General features: G+C 41.3%; 2 protein-coding genes across 2 annotated transcripts in view; both read left to right on the top strand.

Moving 5' to 3' along the window:
* The window catches only part of agbl4 (AGBL carboxypeptidase 4), a 284,101-nt gene that overhangs the window by 207,571 nt on the left and 58,537 nt on the right, over positions 1-17,993 (top strand). The gene's annotated exons all lie outside the window — the stretch shown is intronic.
* Positions 67-14,893, top strand: bend5 (BEN domain containing 5). Its single transcript, XM_073475886.1, has 6 exons — positions 67-293; positions 1,464-1,594; positions 2,372-2,849; positions 5,577-5,725; positions 8,083-8,296; positions 8,535-14,893. The coding sequence occupies exons 1-6, from the start codon at positions 110-112 to the stop codon at positions 8,729-8,731; spliced, it is 1,353 nt and encodes a 450-aa protein (XP_073331987.1). The 5' UTR covers positions 67-109; the 3' UTR covers positions 8,732-14,893.

Genomic DNA, 17,993 nt, shown 5'->3' with positions numbered 1-17,993 from the left:
CGAGCGCAGACACCATCCCCAACCCCCTTGTGTGTATATTTTTTTTTAATACTTTGTGAGGAAAAACTGTCAACCATATCCAAAGTGCAGGACCAAAGAGAAGTAAATAATGTATGCTTTTGTTAGATTCTTTGAAGACGATATGTGCTACGCGTTACCCATTTCAAATGTCGAAGATTTGAGACCTCTGCACAAAACAGATTTTGATAATCAGAAGGTGTATCTGGTTCACAGAACTGAAGAGAATGGCAGCGCAGGCCAGCCGTGCGAAGCACAGATCCTTGCCCTTGCAGGTAAGTTGCCCTCTTAACACACCAGCTTTTCTCCTTTTAACGCTGGTTTTCTCTGTCTGATCAAGTAACGTTGATGTGCGCGAAACTCGGGAATGTGTCAAAGCGAGTCCTTTTGTCCGATCTGTCAAGACGTGATCAGCTGGAATCTGACACTGATAGCCACAACAACGTCCTCGGCGGTGGCTAGCTAGATATGCTAGTGAGATATGCTAAGATAAGTTTGGCAGGTAGTCATACCTTGTCGTCAATGCTTTACGGTTTTTTACATCCAGAGAGTACTGTTCCACGAGTTATCTCTCTTGTTTCGACAGAGTAATGCTGGTTGTTTCGTTAAATACGTGGCATGCAACGTTAGCCAGTCAAAACGGTTGTTTACAACACGAAGCTAACGCTTGCTAGCTTGCTGTGTGTTCGCACCGCGTTAGCATGTTAGCGCCGAAGCGCTAGTTAACTGCGTGCAGAAGCGGGGCTGTCACTACATGAGAAACACATGTGGCAGCCCTTGGTTGGCATGTTATCGTTTTTGTCATAGGTTTGTACATGTAGTCGAGACGCTAGCCCGGTAGCTTTGGTGATTTGCGGTTAGCTTGTTAGCTGGCTTATCTGTGGGTTTGTGCCATAGAGGCGATGCGGTGCTGCAGCAGTCATCGCCGTGTCTCAGATATGAACTGCACACAGCAGCCTCTCCGTCACCAACATGTCAGCGTCATGTGAGGTTCATGCCAGTGCATCCTGTTAATGTGCTCAAATGTGCATGTGAACTGATTTGCTCCCTGTTAGCTACAGTTACAGTCATGTTTGCTCACGGTCGTTTTCTGTGCTCGATGTTTAACTAGCTACATCACTAATCCCTGAATGTGAGCTGTCTGGGCTGCAGAGATCGGTCAGATCCGAGTGACACCTGCACAGCAGGCAGTCATGTTAAAGCGCTGTATACTGAAGCCAGGACGTCTAGACTCGCAGTCTGTTATACAGCTTATATTTTAGTTCAAGGCTAAGAGTGCTAAAGTTAGTTTGATCTAGCAGAATGGAGAAACTAAACGACCTCGGCCCGAGTTTGACCAATGGATGAAAGAACTGTAGGTACTTTCACGTTTTATGACAATCCATTTAACTTTTGTTTGGAAAACTTTCTGAGATTGTTCATGCTTCTATGTCTGCACTTCACAGATACAGTAGAAGAATTTGAAGACAGTATAATGCAAAAGAAGATGAAAATTCCCAAGATGTCCATCAAGAATTCAGGAAACTCTATTGAGAACAATTTTGGAGAGGAGAGAATGCCACTCAGGCATAAAAAGGTAGGCACACCTAAAGTAGACATTAGTTGTTTTATTTTTATTTAAAGTGGCCGCACTGGGTCTTGGACTCAGTGCCACTTGAGCATGTTCAAATGAGTGACAACTTGATAGTGCCATTAAGATTTGTTTTATGTCTTTATTACAACAAATTAAAATCAGCCATGTCTGTACATGTGGGTGCAAAGTTTACTTTAAGTAATGTATGAAAACGAGTTAGAAGTATCGCTTTGAAATAATTTTACTTATTGTAAAAAGTTTATGTCAACATTGTGTAAGCGTGGACACGCCCATGACTGCTTGTGTCATGTTGATGTACACGCAGCAATAGTCTTATATTTTAAATATATCTAATGACGATACAATGTCCGAATTTCCATAAACTTGGCTGACACCCAAAATCCCCCACGCTATTTTTACCATATGCTGGATTAACACAAATTCAGCACTCTGGACAGCTGCCCTTTCACAGACAAATCCTCTGAGCGGCTCATCAGGGAACTCAGTGACTCCTCTCCTCCCAGTTCCGATTGAGATCCACACAGTCAAAACAAACTGTTTGCAGTCTGACTGTCTATCATGTCATTTTTCAACTAATGTGGTATTTTTTAAAATATCTGATGCAGCAAAAAGATTTGAGAAATTCTCTAAAATATCAGGCCAAACATATGGCTTATTCTTGTCATGATCAGTTCTCAACTTTCCAGGTTTTATATTCAAATTTTAATTTCACTTGCCTATTGGTTACTTGTCTAATTTGACAGTTGTTCTTGTCATCAGGCCCTGTCTCATGACCATGGACGCCCATTGTCTAACTCCTCCAAGAGCCTAGCAGCAGTAGTGGCTCGCCTGGAGAGAAATGCTGCCAACTCCTGTATGGAGGGCGAGGAGGACCTGGATGAGGACCGGCTGGCCGAGGAGGGAGAAGATGCGGACGACGAGGATGATGATATGGAGGCAGAGCATCAGCAACATCATCACCAGCAGCAACAACAGCACTTGGAGGTGGACGCAGATTGTGGGTCCGGGGTAGCTGCGGCCGTGGTTCCTAGAGTCCTGTACGAGGAGCTGGTTCATAGCTACAGGCAACAAGAGGAGGAGATGAGGAGGCTTCAGCAGGAGCTGGAGAGAACCCGCAGGCAGCTGGTGCAGCAGGCCAAGAAGCTGAAGGAATATGGCAGCTTGCTGACAGAAGTCAAAGAGCTGAGAGACTTCAACAGGAGGCTGCAAGACGTGCTTCTCATGAGACTGGGCAGCGGTGAGGGACCAGGAGCATGCACACCAACACACAAACCACTGCTGCCTATGCCACAAAATGTATTAGTCACCTTTAACATCATTTAAGAAAATGTCCACAAAAGTCAAATCAGTTAACTACTGAGAACAACACTACCAGGATAATCGTAAAACTACAATTCAGAGTTTGATGATGGAGTCATTTTCTTTTGTACGCAATATCAAAACTTGAAAAGTGCACTGCTGGCAGCCGAGCACATGACATGAGACTGGTCTAAACTAACTACTAGCTAATGCTGGAGTGAATTTCCTTGCTGTGCCAGGACCTGCACATAAATCGGATGCCAAAAATGAAAGGAAAAGAAAAAGAGGGAGCTGGCAATTGCTCAAGACCCCAATAATAATTTAATGACCAACTTTTTTCAGTCAGCTCCAAAAGCTGCTTCCAGCCAGGCTGTAGAGGTGAACAATACCCATGAGGTAACTGTGAGAAAGATGATAATGAGACAATAGCTTAGATGTTCGTGTGTTTATGTATGATAGACAGAGCAAGCCCAGATTTTGGGAGGACCCATTCAGTGGACCTTTTCAGGGGCCTAGCCGTGGGCCTGACAGTAACGTGTGTGAGGCAAGTGTGTGGGCACGTTCTAATCCACGTGTTTACTGTTTGTCTACACAATTTACTCCTTATACTCCCACTGATCTAAAAAGGATCTGTGCCTTTTTTGAGAACGTTAACGAATGCCAAACATAATGGTTTCTTCATTTTGCCTAAAAACAACCTAGTATCATGCAAGAGGAATGTTCCTTCACTGAGAAAAGTGTTTCGAGATAGGGCCCTTTCATAGACTTATCTTTTTAGTCTAGATGTACATGAGCATTTAGGACTGTTGTTTAAATTCAGTGTCTTTCTACTAAAATTAAGACACACAGATGAAGTTATAAATGGAACTAAACTTTGAGGTTTGGGTGTTTTAGCTTGGCTTGCATCTCAGGTTTGTTGAGTGGACTAGTGATGAGAATGACCGTCCTTAAACAGAAAGCGGTTGTGGGTTCAGTCCTTTCATATGCTCTGTCGAACTGATAGAGACAGAAACTGTTTATCACAGTGTTAAATGATGTTTATGGCAATGATCAGCTGTTGCCATTTTAAAAGTTAAAAAACCTGGACTGGTCTGGAGCTTTATTGATGTATATGGATTTCAAAAAACACTCCATACAGCAGTGTAAAGTAGATCCATGTCAGTTGCATTTGTCTGAAGTTATGTCAGGTTTATATTTTATAGCCCAGTTTCACATGCACAGTATCAGTATTCCCACAACAGCAGTGGTTACTGTCCAGCCCAAGCTCTCTAAGCAGACCTGAGATATAAGGGGAAAAAGAAAGTACAATCTCCTACCTTGTACAGCTGGGGTGCAATATAAGCAGAAAAAAAAATCCACACAGAGGTTAAAAGACACGTACAATAACAATAAGATTAGATAAGACAATTAGATAAGTACAGCAATGGGATTTTCTTAGGTAGTATTAAAGATGTAAGTCCAATACAGGAAATAGAGCACTTTTGTAAAGCTAAATTTATGCTTGACGCAGTGCACACACCAAAAATGACGTCAACTTCAGTGCGAAGGCTCCACAAGTTGAGGCTGCGTTCGAAGGTAGATTGGCTGAACAGGTTTGCCTCTAACACTCTTCCTCAAGAGACCACAGGGACAGCCAAACAGTGATTCCTTGGACGAATCATATTTTGGCACACTGGCTAATGATGAGGCGTTTTGTGGGAAAGCGTTGAAAAATAGGGCCTAAAAGATTTACACAGAGATAGCTGCGTTTTTGTACGTAGTTTGATTTTCATTTTTGATTTAAATGTGTGCAAACATTACAAAAAAAGTGTGAATACAACTCACAACTTGTCTTTGCCATGTTTACAAGGGAAGCGTGTGTAGCCATGTTGGATATTGACGTTTTTCCGGTAACACTTGTTGACTTCTTGCTTATTCACAGAATATTTTGCTTTTACGCCCCCTAGCATTTTGGAGAATACTACGAAGAACAACGCATTGAGCATAACTGCCTCTTCATGCTCGTAGGTCATGCGCCATGATCTGCAGAGCCCATGCCATGGTGTTTTGCGCGACTATAAACAAGGTTTAGTGTGATTAAATGTGGTGTCATTACAGTGCGCGTCAGAGTGCAAACTCAAGTGTTGCCAGATGCTGGTGTTAACCTCAGGCCCTCTGTAGATCTGGACAGAGGCGCCTGGCTACTGGCGAGACCATCTAATGGACGGGCTAAAGATTAGGGCACCCTGGGGTGCTGTCGGGTAGGGGATGGAGTGCACTGACCGATATTAAAACTCATCAGCTACATTGGAGCTTAGTGTGGCCTGCAACCAAGCCAGCTTATGTAGTGAGATAAAATAACCGCCTGTCTCGAGGCACAGGGAAACCTAGGCCCAAGGTGGGAAGCACACAGTCAAGCAGGTGGGCACTGTTCCACCGGTAAAGACCACAAAACTCATGGCCACATGCTCATGGGTACTGGAGGGATTAAAGTGCAACTGGCATGTGGTCAAGTGTTGTTGAACTGTCTTCTGTTGCAGTGTCATCCTCTGTGGTTCTGCGATGTTGGCGAGCCGTTGGTGAATGGCCTTGATTGACCTCACCTCAACTTAAAAGTGCTGACAGACGTAGTGTAGATTTGTTGATTGTATTGCCGTGATGTTAAATGTCTTGTCTATATCTGCAGAGCCTATGCACGACAGTGGCACTCAGACAATCAAGGCTGAAGTGGTTGAACCCATCGTTGAGGCCCAGGAGACATGCAGGGAAGAAGCCAACACCAGTTCCAGCTACTCGCCCTCACCCAGAACAGTATACACCTGCAACGATGGCAAGGTACGTCCGACTGGACTACGAGACACTCTTTATTCTCATTTGCTTTTTGATGTTCCCTGCCTGTTCTCATCTCCTTGATCTTTTTTTAGTATTTTGACATTTATTCTTCAAGGCAAAATCACTCAACCAAATGTAAACAAAACAGTACCTCCGAGCACTAAAATAAAAAAAAAAATGGAATAAAAGATGCCTTCACTCAACAACTGACTGACAAGCCTTCAACCAAGTCCAATGATGCTGTTAAAGGCTTGTTAGTAATTCAAGCTAATAAGTCATTCAGCAACAAGGAAACAAGGATTGTATTTTCAATACCGATCAATTGAGGAACACAACAAAATGCTTTTTTTTTTTTCACATGTCCACTTCTTCAGCTATTTACTGTAATATACATGTTATTAAACAGTCAAGTAGTTACATTTCACATAGGGACTTTCAATCTTAACATAAAGATTATCTCAATGAGCCCTGTATCCTTCAGTTCCCTCTCCTGTATCCCTGGCTCTCTGCCTGGGGGTGACTGTGGGAAGTAGCCTGATTTTGTAGGAAATGCTGTATTTCCTCATAACACCCATGAACCTGAGAACATGCCGTCATAGTTGATCAGTCCTTTCCCCCCTGGCCGCCCTACCCTAGCAGGTAAACAAGGTTGAGAAGATTATTATTGTTCCTGCAAGCCCAGCCGGCATCATCAGTGTTTATTGGCCTGTTAGGGTTCTTTACTCCCCCCACCGCTGTAACTCAACCAGCGTCCTGTCTCTGATGACAGGGGGGGAATTGGTACTACAAGCTCTGGGGCCTGCAGCCACTTCAAGCGTGAAGAACACTTGCAAATTAGAACTCTCCTACATCAGGGACCCCATATTAATTATTTGCACGAGAGGAATTTAAAGTGACTGACAGGTTAGCCCTAGTGAGAGAGAGTGAGAGGGGAGAAAAGAAGGAGGAGAGATGGAGAGGGAGAGATAAACGAGAGCAACGGGGAGGGAGGATGAAAACAATCTTGTCTAACTTGAGGGCAGTAAAAAGCTTGTCTGCTGGCCGGGGGCCTAAAGCACATTAGCTGCACTGGGAAAAGCCTTTTGGATGCTAGCCTAAAGACTTAACAGTGATAAGAGAGGAGAGAAGGGGGAAAAGAGAGTCACATATGCCCCCCGCTGCATTAGCTCACCTAGAAGACCGGGCCAGTCGGCCTAGGCTGGCAATCGGCTTGGAGTGTTTGGTGCAGGCTTATGCAACGTGCCGGGGCCAGTGTATAGAGAGCTACAGGCTGAGTTCATAGTGGAGGTAATCCAGGCCACAAGCAGCCAGTGGCCTTAGCTTATTTATGTATCCTTGTTGGTGAAAGTGGGGCTCCTTGGGATTTTTAAAGTGGTCTAACTGGGAGCTGGTTAAGATGTATCCTGCCATGACAAGCTATGACCTGCCTTGTCTATTTAGAGTTAGATGGTTTGACACCTACACAGAGCATGGACTGGTGAAACTGGATTGGGATGCTTTTTAATACATTTAGGGAACTATTTTTTTTCCCACAACTTCTAAAAGGTGGCTTATGTGATAGTGTTAGTTTATTTATTTTTTTTAAAAAAATTTTTTTTTCTCTGTGGTTGGGATGGGCAAATCTTTAATAGTAACACTGTTTGGAAGTCTTGCATGAGCAAGCAAGCACAGAGAAGAATTTTTTGCAATTTGGCCTTTCTACAGCGCATTTCACCCCCACACCACTGGAGTATATATGGAGAGCTGTACACTAGGGCTGTCAGTAAATAATCTTAGTTTGACACACGTCACTCGCATTGATTGAAAATATAATTGAATTGAATCAAATAAATCGTTATTGTCTACTAAGGTGAAAATTGAAAAGGAAACGTATTTCAAGCCTAAACAAGCAATAATTTAACAACAACTGATTTAATGGCAGAGTGTTCACAACCGGACTCAGCCTCAGAGAGTGATTTGCACTCCTAGCAACCTAATAAGCCCCTGTCTGGAAATACTTTCGATTTTGCTCATTAGAAAGCAAAAGTTCAGTAAAGTTTTATTGTTACATAGTACAAGAAAAGCCATGTGGGTTGCAAGGTGGGAATTCTCCCCATTATAAGTCAGGGTACCATCAAAATCATTTCAAAGCTGGTATTTTAAGGTTAAATTGTTATACCATGTTTCTTAGAAATGTGTCAGTGTGCTCATTGTGTTGTTTTTTAACTAAATTTATCATATCCACACTGCATTACACTTTTCATTTTCTCTGGCAACAGATGACAGTGCTTACAACATAGTTGTACCTACAGCAGATGACAGAGATGCACATGTTGAAATGCGGTGTTCACAGTTCTGTTTTACACTTGTCCTCTCTCTAGGTACACCTCGGTGGAGGGATCTGGGTGGAGGAGGAGAAGTGGCACCAGCTGCAGCGGACCCAGGGAGACTCCAAGTTCACAAAGAACCTGGCTGTAATGATCTGGGGTACAGAAACCCTCAAGAACCGCAGTGTCACTGGAGTGGCCACCAAAAAGAAGAAAGACGCTCTGCCCAAACCTCCTCTGTCGCCCAGCAAACTGAAAATCGTCAGAGGTAAGATGAAAATACTGATTTAAAACTATAAATTCAAAACTATGAAAGAGATGAATCCTTTTTCTGAGTCTTTTGTAAGCTGAGGCAAGTTGGAAAACATCAGGTACAGAAAAATAATTTCCTCTTATCATACAGCCTTTGTATCATTAAAATATATTCATTAGACACCAGACAAAGATAAGATCAGAATTTTTTTAATTTGATGTAGTCTGACTGCTCACACTCGCTCCTTCCTCAGAGTGTCTCTACGACAGAGTGTCTCAAGAGACAGCCGACAGTGCAGAGATTACGCAGAGATTGTCCAAAGTGAACAAATACATTTGTGAAAAGATAATGGACATCAACAAGTCCATTAAGAACGAGGAGCGGCGGGAGTCCAAGCTGCTCATCAGACAGACAGTCAAGATGGAGAACTTCACCTACGACGGCATGTAGTGATCAACTGTTGTCACACCAGCGCCTTCTGCCCCCCGTTGTTCACCAGATATTGAGGGGACTTGATATGGGTGGTTGGGGGATGTTTGTCACGGTTTGAGCAGCAGTTGTTTTCCTTTGAAACATTAGATTGGTAATTGTGTAAAATGTTAAAACAAATAGACCCCTCCCCCAGCTCCCTATAGAGCCATCACCTTCCTCTGTGCCCAGTGTCCTCATTGGCTGACAGACAGCTTTACCCACCTGTGAGAAGTTAAACACGTGTGAACTAGTTTGGTATCATCTGGTATGAGTGTTTTTTTTTTAAGCTTTACAGTGGGATTGGTACCAAGACATGGTTTATTGACGTGTGCATTTGTGTCAAAGGGAGAGATTAGATGTGTTGGTTAAATTGATTTATTGTTCTGTATCAGAACATAATATTGAGTCCTTAAACTTTTAAAAAGTGAAAGGTTATTTCCCGAGATAAAGTCTTCGATGCTATAGAGATGATGATGCTAGCTTGCATTAGATCCTAGTCGTTTTAACAGGTGGATATTTAGGTGACTACTCAATATCTGCTGAGTGTTTGCTGTTGGTACTTACTGCATGGAGTGGGACATCAGGGTCTCAGATGCACAAGTCTTAATTGGTAACAGCCATATTGCATTTTGCAACAGAGATTCTGTTGCTCCAAGAGATTAATTCTTCCCCTTAACTGTAGCCAATCACAACAGGTCACTTTATTAAAAAGAGAGCCTACAGAGGTTAAATGTGAAGCATGACTTTAATGTCTATAGAGTATGTTTGTTTTATTGTGTTGACCTTTTAGTTGTGAGCATTTGCCATCAATGTGAGAGCACAAGGAAAGGTTTTGATGGGATATTCCTGTGCTACTCCTAATCAAACGTGTCACTTTCGGACAATTTGACTGTTTTAATGAGTTGTAGTGGTACAGGCATGTTGATGTCTAGAAAGGCCTTAAATGGATTTGGCAATCACCAGGGGCTGGTTTGCCCCTGGGTTTTCTAGTAGGCTGTGATTGTAAATGTATAGTAAGCTGAAGTGATGAAGCTTCACCTGCACTTTGCTGTGAGAATGTAAGAGGTGGCAAGAGGTACTATTTTCTGTGTGATTCACACCATTAAGGTGAGCTGAGCCGGGTTACTTGCTACTACCCTCCCCGCCTGTTTTTCAAAGATGCTGCGCTGCAAGGGACAGTATGGGGGGAAGAAAATCAGGGCACAGCTCTGCACAGTTTAGGCCATCTTCTTGTGGAAGCAGTGTTAGCTGTGGGTAAAGCTGTCTGAAACACTATTGTCCTGTCAAAGTTGTCTGGGCCTGCTGAACCCCATAATAACCCCCTCTTTTTTAAGCCACACCACTGGGGAACAAAGTAAGGTTGCTCCAGTGACAATCTCCTCCGAGCTATGCCATCAGAACTTTAAAAATGTCCTCTTTTTCTTGTATGTTTTCTTTTTTTTATGTTTTTTTCTTTCTAGTTGTTTTATTGTTTTGATCCAAAATGGTTTGTGTGGCTGTCTGCAGGCTGGAACTAAATGCTGCAGATTGAAATCTCAACTGTGACCTAGCTGTGGCTAACTGTGAATCTGCTGCAGAGCTGCCCATCAAGCCTCTCTCCTCTTCACACTCTAGATTCTCGTTTGTCGGTTGGTTTATTTCTCTCTATCATTTTGTCTCTCTTGTTTTTTTTTTTTGTTTTTTGTTTTTTTGTTATTTCAAAAGTTCAGATCAGCCTTTTGTTAAGCTACCTTATGTTCTGGATATTTTTTAGTGTACATAAAAATTACGTCTTTTTATTTTTTTCCATCAAACATGGATATTTCCGTTTCTAGTCAAGTTACATGTTACAGTTTTAAAGGTTCTGGTCAAGTTTTGGTTTATCTAATTGATGTTGTAATTCCATGTTACCTGACGATTTCTTGTGTTTCTTTTTACACTTTTTATTTTCATATGAATTGTTGGCTTTAAGCTTGATGTTGTATCCAAATGTAGAACCGTTGAATCTACAAACAAATGAAAAAATTAACTCCCTTTCTTAGCCAAAGTGATCTCTGTGGAACAAGAGAGACAAGGCTTACCTAACATCAGATTTTAACAGAGCCTGTACATTATACTACAGTCACAACATGTGATATTTAATAAGCCTCACTTAGAATCTACCTTCTAATGATCTGCCACAGTACGATGAGAATCCGTATCGTTAAACCGTTGTACTCTTGTAATTGAGATGCAGTAGTTAGATCAACACAAACATTTACATTGAATGCACTTTAAACTTCTCGGCAATTTCAATCTTAAAGAAATGTATTTGTGGTATTCGTCCACTTTTTTAAATATATATATGGATTAAGGCCTAACAATCATGGTATTATCATGAAGCACCTTAGGAAATTTTGGTTTATTGTTTTTTTTTATGGCAAGAATGAGTTATGGGATATGATTTTGTTTTGTCTGTCAGATATGCCCCCTGACATGCCAATGCTCCAAAACAAGCTTGAGTTAATACTTCCCATTACTTGGGAGAAGTACTACTACTTCTGAATATTGAAATCTTCTTAGATTTATGTGGAGTGTTTAAAAAAATACAGATTACCCCAGGAAACTGGGTTCTATAACTCTGTCATGGCCTCTCGAACAAAAAAATAGCTTACTTGGCAAATTGACAAGCAAAAAGTCAAAAAACCTTAAGAGGCTTTCAAGCCCAAAACATAACTTTACCAATCTAAAGATATTTACCTGAATAAATGTGCAAGCTGACTGGAATATGTGCTTTAACTTAATGTGTGAAGATGCTGGTTACAGTATGTATAGATATGACTTATTTAGAGATAATTGTGTATTTTTACAAATGAATGGTAATTGTAAGCCAAAGTATTCAAGGCTGAGATCAAGCTTAAGAATAGGGTGCTGACTGAGGAATCAGCAGGTTTTGCACAAAAAATAAATGGCCCATGCCAAGGTAATAGAGCTTAGTGAATTTTAACACACCGACATGGTGGCATATTATAGATTTTTTTCTTTTTTTTTTTTGGTTTCCGTTTTCCAGTTTCTTTGTTTTCCCTGTACAAAAGCAACACATGAGGTTTACCTGCGCTAGCATGTATTAAAAAGACATGCGATTTAAAAGAAAGAAAGAAAGAAAAGATTTCTGCTGTGCAAAGCAACCATGCTGAAACTCTGACACATTGTTGTGTGTTGTGTTTGTGTTTGTTTCTTTGTTGTTTGATGCCAAAAGGGGGTGTGGTTAAAATAATGCTTTAAGATGGAGCATTTATAGAGCTATTACATCATCTGAAATGTCAACTTGTTTTCAAAGGCTGGTTTCCTGGAGCGCGATTAAGCCTAATCCTTTAACTAAAACCATCTTTAGTGGATGAAAGCTGTATGGAAGGACTGTATGTTTTTAACCCAGATTTGTTTAATCTGTGATGGCAAGGCCAATCTCTATCAAATGTACCAAGTCTCTTGCAGAGGAGCCCTTTGGGTTTTGGCTTCATATTAGTAATATACAACAGTATATAACCTTACGGGGCTGTTAATGGATGACATAGGCTAGTTTTGGCTCTGTAACATACACCAGACCTTCCAGTACTCTCACTGTCACACTCAAGTAGCGATAGGGATGAAATGTAACCTTGCTGGCTCTGTGATCCTCTTCCTGTGCCACCTCTAGTTCCTTACCCTCCTGACATTTATATGGACTGGATTTTAAAAATGCAAACGTATCAAAATAATAGCAAATCTTGTCGTCCTCGCTTGGTGTTTTGGCTTATGTTGTGAACCACCTGTCAAAGTCTCAGAAGTGAGGGAGCTTTATGCTGCTTTCTGACAGTTTGATTGCGGAAAAACGAGATCAGTCCCAGCTTCTCTTGAGTGGAACGAGATAAATGGCTCCATCCAGCAGTTTTCACAACTAAGTGTACACAAAACACATTACTGTTTGAGCTTCAGATACAATGTCAAACTTACTTCAAATAAGAAAAAAACGGGAGGAACACATTGTTAGGCCTATATTTTTCTTAAGGTATAAGTAACTTTGTATACAATCCACAAACCGGTTCTACTTCATCTAACTTCACCGTCCTACCTCATTGTTACTCTGGTGTTTGTTTGTCAGTGACTGTAAACTATGTGTGTATATTAAAAAAAATCTATAGGAAAGGTATACCTGGTTACTCTCAACATGTACAGTATATAAAACTTGTAAAACACCTCAGTACACAATATCATTCTTAGGAGAAATCAGTTTTATTACCTGCTTAAAGATGCTGCTCTAAAGGGGGTGTCTGCGTGAGGGGTCATCTCTGAATATATATCTTCGCTCTTTGCTATGTCGTGCAGTTGATCAGTGATTGTGTTCTGTCTCTGTATTGCATTCTGAGATTTTTACTGGTTGACGGTGCTACCAGCAAACAGTTCAGAAACTGATCTGTCTATCGGACCTCAAATGGTGCTGTTTTTCTATGTTTTTATCCTCATACAGCTATGTTTTATTCAGGTGTGTCAACCGCCACTATCCCCTCAGCTAATCAAATCGTAAAGCCAAAATGTTTCGCAAAACGGTTACCCTGCTATTACTGTATCGACTTATATGCTATCCATCCAAATATTGTAGATAGTGATTATACGTATCCTCAGCTGTGAGTTTCAGAAGTACCTCAGAACTTGCTGATTTTCAATGGATGCATCTGCTTCTAGCACCTGTTGTCTACCAATATTACATTGTTGCAGTGTATTTTCAGAAATATGCATTTATACTGGTTAGATCAGGTTTCACTATATATAGTACATGATTATCAGATCACACTCAGATGAACGACTAATCAAAGGAAACCACTGTTCACTGGTTGCATGCCAGATTGTCATTAAAGGAAATCTCAGTTGGACTGGGCAGTGTTTGTTACGGTAGAAGAGCTCCTCAGCCAAAACATGTTGTATTTGACTCAAGGTTAGTACCAGTTTGTTTTTGCAAAATCTGGATTTCATTGATATTTATGGTGAAATTACCCAGGAGAAATGATTTTGGGATGACTGTTGGGGAGTTTGATCATTACACCGCTTTAATCTGTGATTCCCCGGTTGTATCTCTTTGTCCCTTACTGTCGTTTAAACAACTCAAATGTAATTTTCAGTGTTGAGAATATGAATTTAGTGTAGCAATTTGTTCATGATTGACTAACTGTGAGCTCAAGTCATATGTACAGCAGTATTCAGTGTCTGGACTTGGCTTCATTATACAACAAAAGTGCATTATATTTTCTTTTACCCTGTGCAGTGACACCAATGGAATCGTTTCAGCGCCAAAGTGTTTGAACGTTGTTGAGATTTTTAAGGGTGGTTTCCTCTACCTGTTTTTTTTGTTTGTTTGTTTGTTTTTTGTTTTGTTTTGTTTTATGTTTTTCTTTCACCATGTCTGTGAACATGAAATATGCTGGGGAACTCCTCTCTACTGTGAGCAGTGTTCAAGTACACAGCAGTTGGTTTCCTGGAAGCACTTAAGCCATTCGTTGGACTGTTTCATAATGGTTCAATTTTAAGCTTTGCTCTCGTCCAGGGAATTGACCCAGGGAGTTTTGTGTGTAATTGAATTCCTATGCAGGTGTGGAGTTGTAATCACCTGGTACCACATCACTGTTGGGTGGAGAGTGATTGGCGAGCGTTCAAACCTTTTGAATGTGTCCGCACAGCCTTGAGATAGAGTCAAACGGGACAATGGCGACACGACAAATCCGTACACAACTATTCCTACACTTTCATGAAGTTTAAATTAAACTGAGCTGTACAGGGCTGCTTGACTGTATACCTGTCTGTAATAGTTGTACCTGCATTGCAATGATCATTAGGGAAAGACAGGGTTTTTACTGTATGGAGTTATTTCCAGTTGGTGTGAAAATGTGAAAAGAATTTCAAGACTATTGCAGTAAACACTCCCTCACCCTACTTCAGCCTCCTAGAGGTAACCCTACATTTACAGAAGATGTTATAAGTATATGCGATAGAGAGTGTACATGTCTTTGCTAAACCGGCCACACCTCTGCTATGCGAGCAACTCTTTGACGCTTAGCATCCTGTTCTGTGTTTTCTCTTGCTGCATTCAGGAACACCTGTTTAATGTATAGATAAACAGAAATAAATCAAGACTTTTATTCTATCAGCACACACCTCTTGTTGTCTTTGTTTGTCTTTCCTGCTTTGTGTCTCTTTATCAAACAACAAATCGCAAGGTGAGAAATCAAAAGCTACAAGGTAAAAACTGTGAATGATGCCTTCACCATACAATGTTTGTGTTGTGTCAGAAAAAGTTCAGAGAAGTTGAACCCAAAGGATGTAACCACCTCTGAATCACATGAATGAGATTATTTTTTTCTTCATTTATTATTCTGTCTTCTTACAGAAATAGTTGGACATGTTGGTTAATACACTTTCTTGCTTTCTTGTCCAGAACTAGATGGATACTGTTCTCATAAGAATGTATTAAATGAGTAGTAAAACATCATTATCTTTTACCACACAGAATCAAAGTTTGGTTTGAAAAAAAAAGTGAAAACTGGTGGAGATATGAATTTTTAACAGGCATTTATTGAAAAGGAATACATGTTGCAAATCATGCTTAGGGTCTCTTGGATGTTCAGGACAAGATTTCAACCTAATTACGTGAAAAATAAGCGATATGTGATGTACATTATATTACACATACCAAGAATCAAACTTCAAATTTTAATAAATAAAATTGTACAGCTGTAGGATTCAGCAAGGTCCTGTGAATGTACTTTTTACATGTTGTTTTTTTTACATGTTTTTGAGAAAAACCACAACACGTTATAGGAAAAGCTCAGCATTCTGGGTGAGTTGGCATGGACTGACCCGTATTTAACAGACTGAATTGACAGACGTCGCTCATCTTACACTCCGCAAGAAAGGGAATACAGGTACTTCCCAAATTGTCAAACTATTGCTTTCATTGCGCCACCTGTATCAAAGGAACAAACCAAGCCAATTTCAATCAAATTTTCTGGCACTTGGTGGACAAATCAGTGTGGCCATGCCTTATTGTTCGCTGTTGAGACACATTTTCTGAAGTTGCAGGGGGCTCTGAGTGAGTAGTGACTTCATTTCCACAGACAGTATTTTCACCTCAATTTGTGTATTTGAAAACCACAAAATCAGGGTTCAATCTGGTCAATAGCTTCGAGCGCAAATCTACCTCAAGCCTTTAAAGTGTTATTTTTCTTTTTTTACACTGGAACACGACTTAACTAATGTCAAAAGAGTTTTTATTTTCACATTGACAGCCCTGTGTGCTGAATGGATTTCAGAAAACCTTAATGACACCTCAGCTAATGCAGATTTCGCAGCACGCAGTGACTCGGTAAACTTTTAATTTAAATGCAAAGATTAAAATTAGGGTTTGGGTTTGCATACAATGGTAACAATTTACTTTTAAAAACATCTCACCTGGGGAGTGTGGCACCGTGAAGACAGACAGATTTCCAGACAGACACAAGATGATGAGCTCTGGTGTTATTTCTATGACAACTCATTCCCCCACACACAGATCAGTGTGTAAACTCTTTTCACGCCACATCTAACTCCAACTTTCCATCATTTCATAGTCAACTTCTGCCACTGTAGAGATCAGTCCCGCTCTCCCTCACATCCCCGCTGCATTGTAGATTTGCGTTTCAACTTAGGTGTGTTTTGGACTCCATGTGTGTGCATCTGCAGTGAAGGTGAGGGATTAACAGGCAGATAGTTCTCAATGTCAGCCACAAGATAACAGGACGGCAGAGACCAACAGTTCACTCTACTGTATTTGTTCACTCAGTTCCCGGGCTGCTGGCCTCTGCCGATGATTGGCAGCGCTGTATCTGACATGTCCCATGTCCAAACCATATTGCAAAATCAACTCAGCTGCATGAAAGCAGAAATGGGGTGTTGACACATCCGATTGCTTTTAAGATGGCTTGTTTGGAGAGGCTTGAATTGAAAATGAGCCCCATCACTTCCCATAGGAAGTGGTCACTGTGAAGGCCATTTCCTTCCTCTTTCCTTGTGAATAGACTGAACTGTACTTACTCCCTCATCTCCCCCTTCCTCTCCCCTGTCTGGCACACTGATGCATTTCCATATATTACTGCCTCTGTAAGCAAGTGTGTCATGCGCCCTGGCTTTTCCTACAGCCCAAGGGGACTTCTCAATGTCATTATCGCTAAAGCCTGCCACATGCCTGTAATGTATTGCCGCCTGGCTTTATTGGCAGCACGATGATTCAGTGGTGGTGATGATGGATTAGTGCCGGCTGGGTCGAGCTGGGCTGGGCTGCGTTGGTCCAGACTGGGCTGAGCTCTGCAGCCTCGCTGTCTGTCGCATAAACACGGTGTCCTCCTCACACACTGCAGCATAGAGGGAGACATATCGTATTTATGTCACACACACACAACCTAATGAATAGGGTCATTTTACTGCTTTTACGGAGCTTCTTGGAACATTGTCTGATTCATCTTGACCACCTTCTGCTTTTCATGCAGACACGGTGCACACAGCAGCGCCGCATAATAGGTGGCAGTAATGCATTCTCTTTATGACATTGTTACTGTTTTGAATGTGAAATACAACAGCTTTTGTTGCCTCCTGGAAGTTGAAGTTCAGAGAGGGTGCACTGGGTGCATATGTTATCGCAGCATAACAAGGTTTGATGTTTCCAGGAGCATACACACACACAGGGTTTAGAGGAAGGACACACAGTGGCATGTTTTATTACTGAATATGAAACACACTCCATATAACACAGCCACCCAGGCTGAACACAACTAATAGCACACTGGCCACCAACTAAAAGTCTAAAGCCAACACTCAGCTCTTGATTGCAGGCTTCAGTCTCTCCTGTTGCTCTACAGTCACAGTGATCTGGCTCCAGCCTGACTGCAACTGGCCACCTTCACTGCTGCTTTTAACCTCTTGTTTCCTGAGACACAACAGGAGCACACACACAACCCAATCACCAAAATAAATGTTGACAATATTTCTGCGACAGATATCTTCAAACTTTACATTTCTTTAGGTTCACAAAAACGTTGTTGGGGTTGGGAAAAGACCATATTTTCACTCACCTAGCTGTCTTGCCACCACCATCCCCTCCTTCTCCTGACATGAGAGTTAGCTCATATTAATTTTGTGTGTTTATAACACATATTGTGAAAATGTTGATATAATATATATATGAAACATACAAATTTAAAGAATCCGTGGTTTGTGGAAA

The sequence above is a fragment of the Pagrus major genome, chromosome 11 (assembly GCF_040436345.1).
Source record: "Pagrus major chromosome 11, Pma_NU_1.0".
NCBI lineage: Eukaryota > Metazoa > Chordata > Actinopteri > Spariformes > Sparidae > Pagrus > Pagrus major.
The sequence above is the reverse complement of the archived record's forward strand: the minus strand, read 5'-3'. Positions and strand labels throughout refer to the sequence as shown.

What these genes read in the sequence shown, in the direction of transcription:
- bend5 (XM_073475886.1), top strand. Translation starts at nt 110, where the DNA reads ATGTATGCTTTTGTTAGATTCTTTGAAGACGATATGTGCTACGCGTTA. An exon ending in ACAGATCCTTGCCCTTGCAG is followed by an intron (nt 294 to 1,463) that starts GTAAGTTGCCCT and finishes TGCACTTCACAG; the next exon opens with ATACAGTAGAAGAATTTGAA. An exon ending in TGCCACTCAGGCATAAAAAG is followed by an intron (nt 1,595 to 2,371) that starts GTAGGCACACCT and finishes TCTTGTCATCAG; the next exon opens with GCCCTGTCTCATGACCATGG.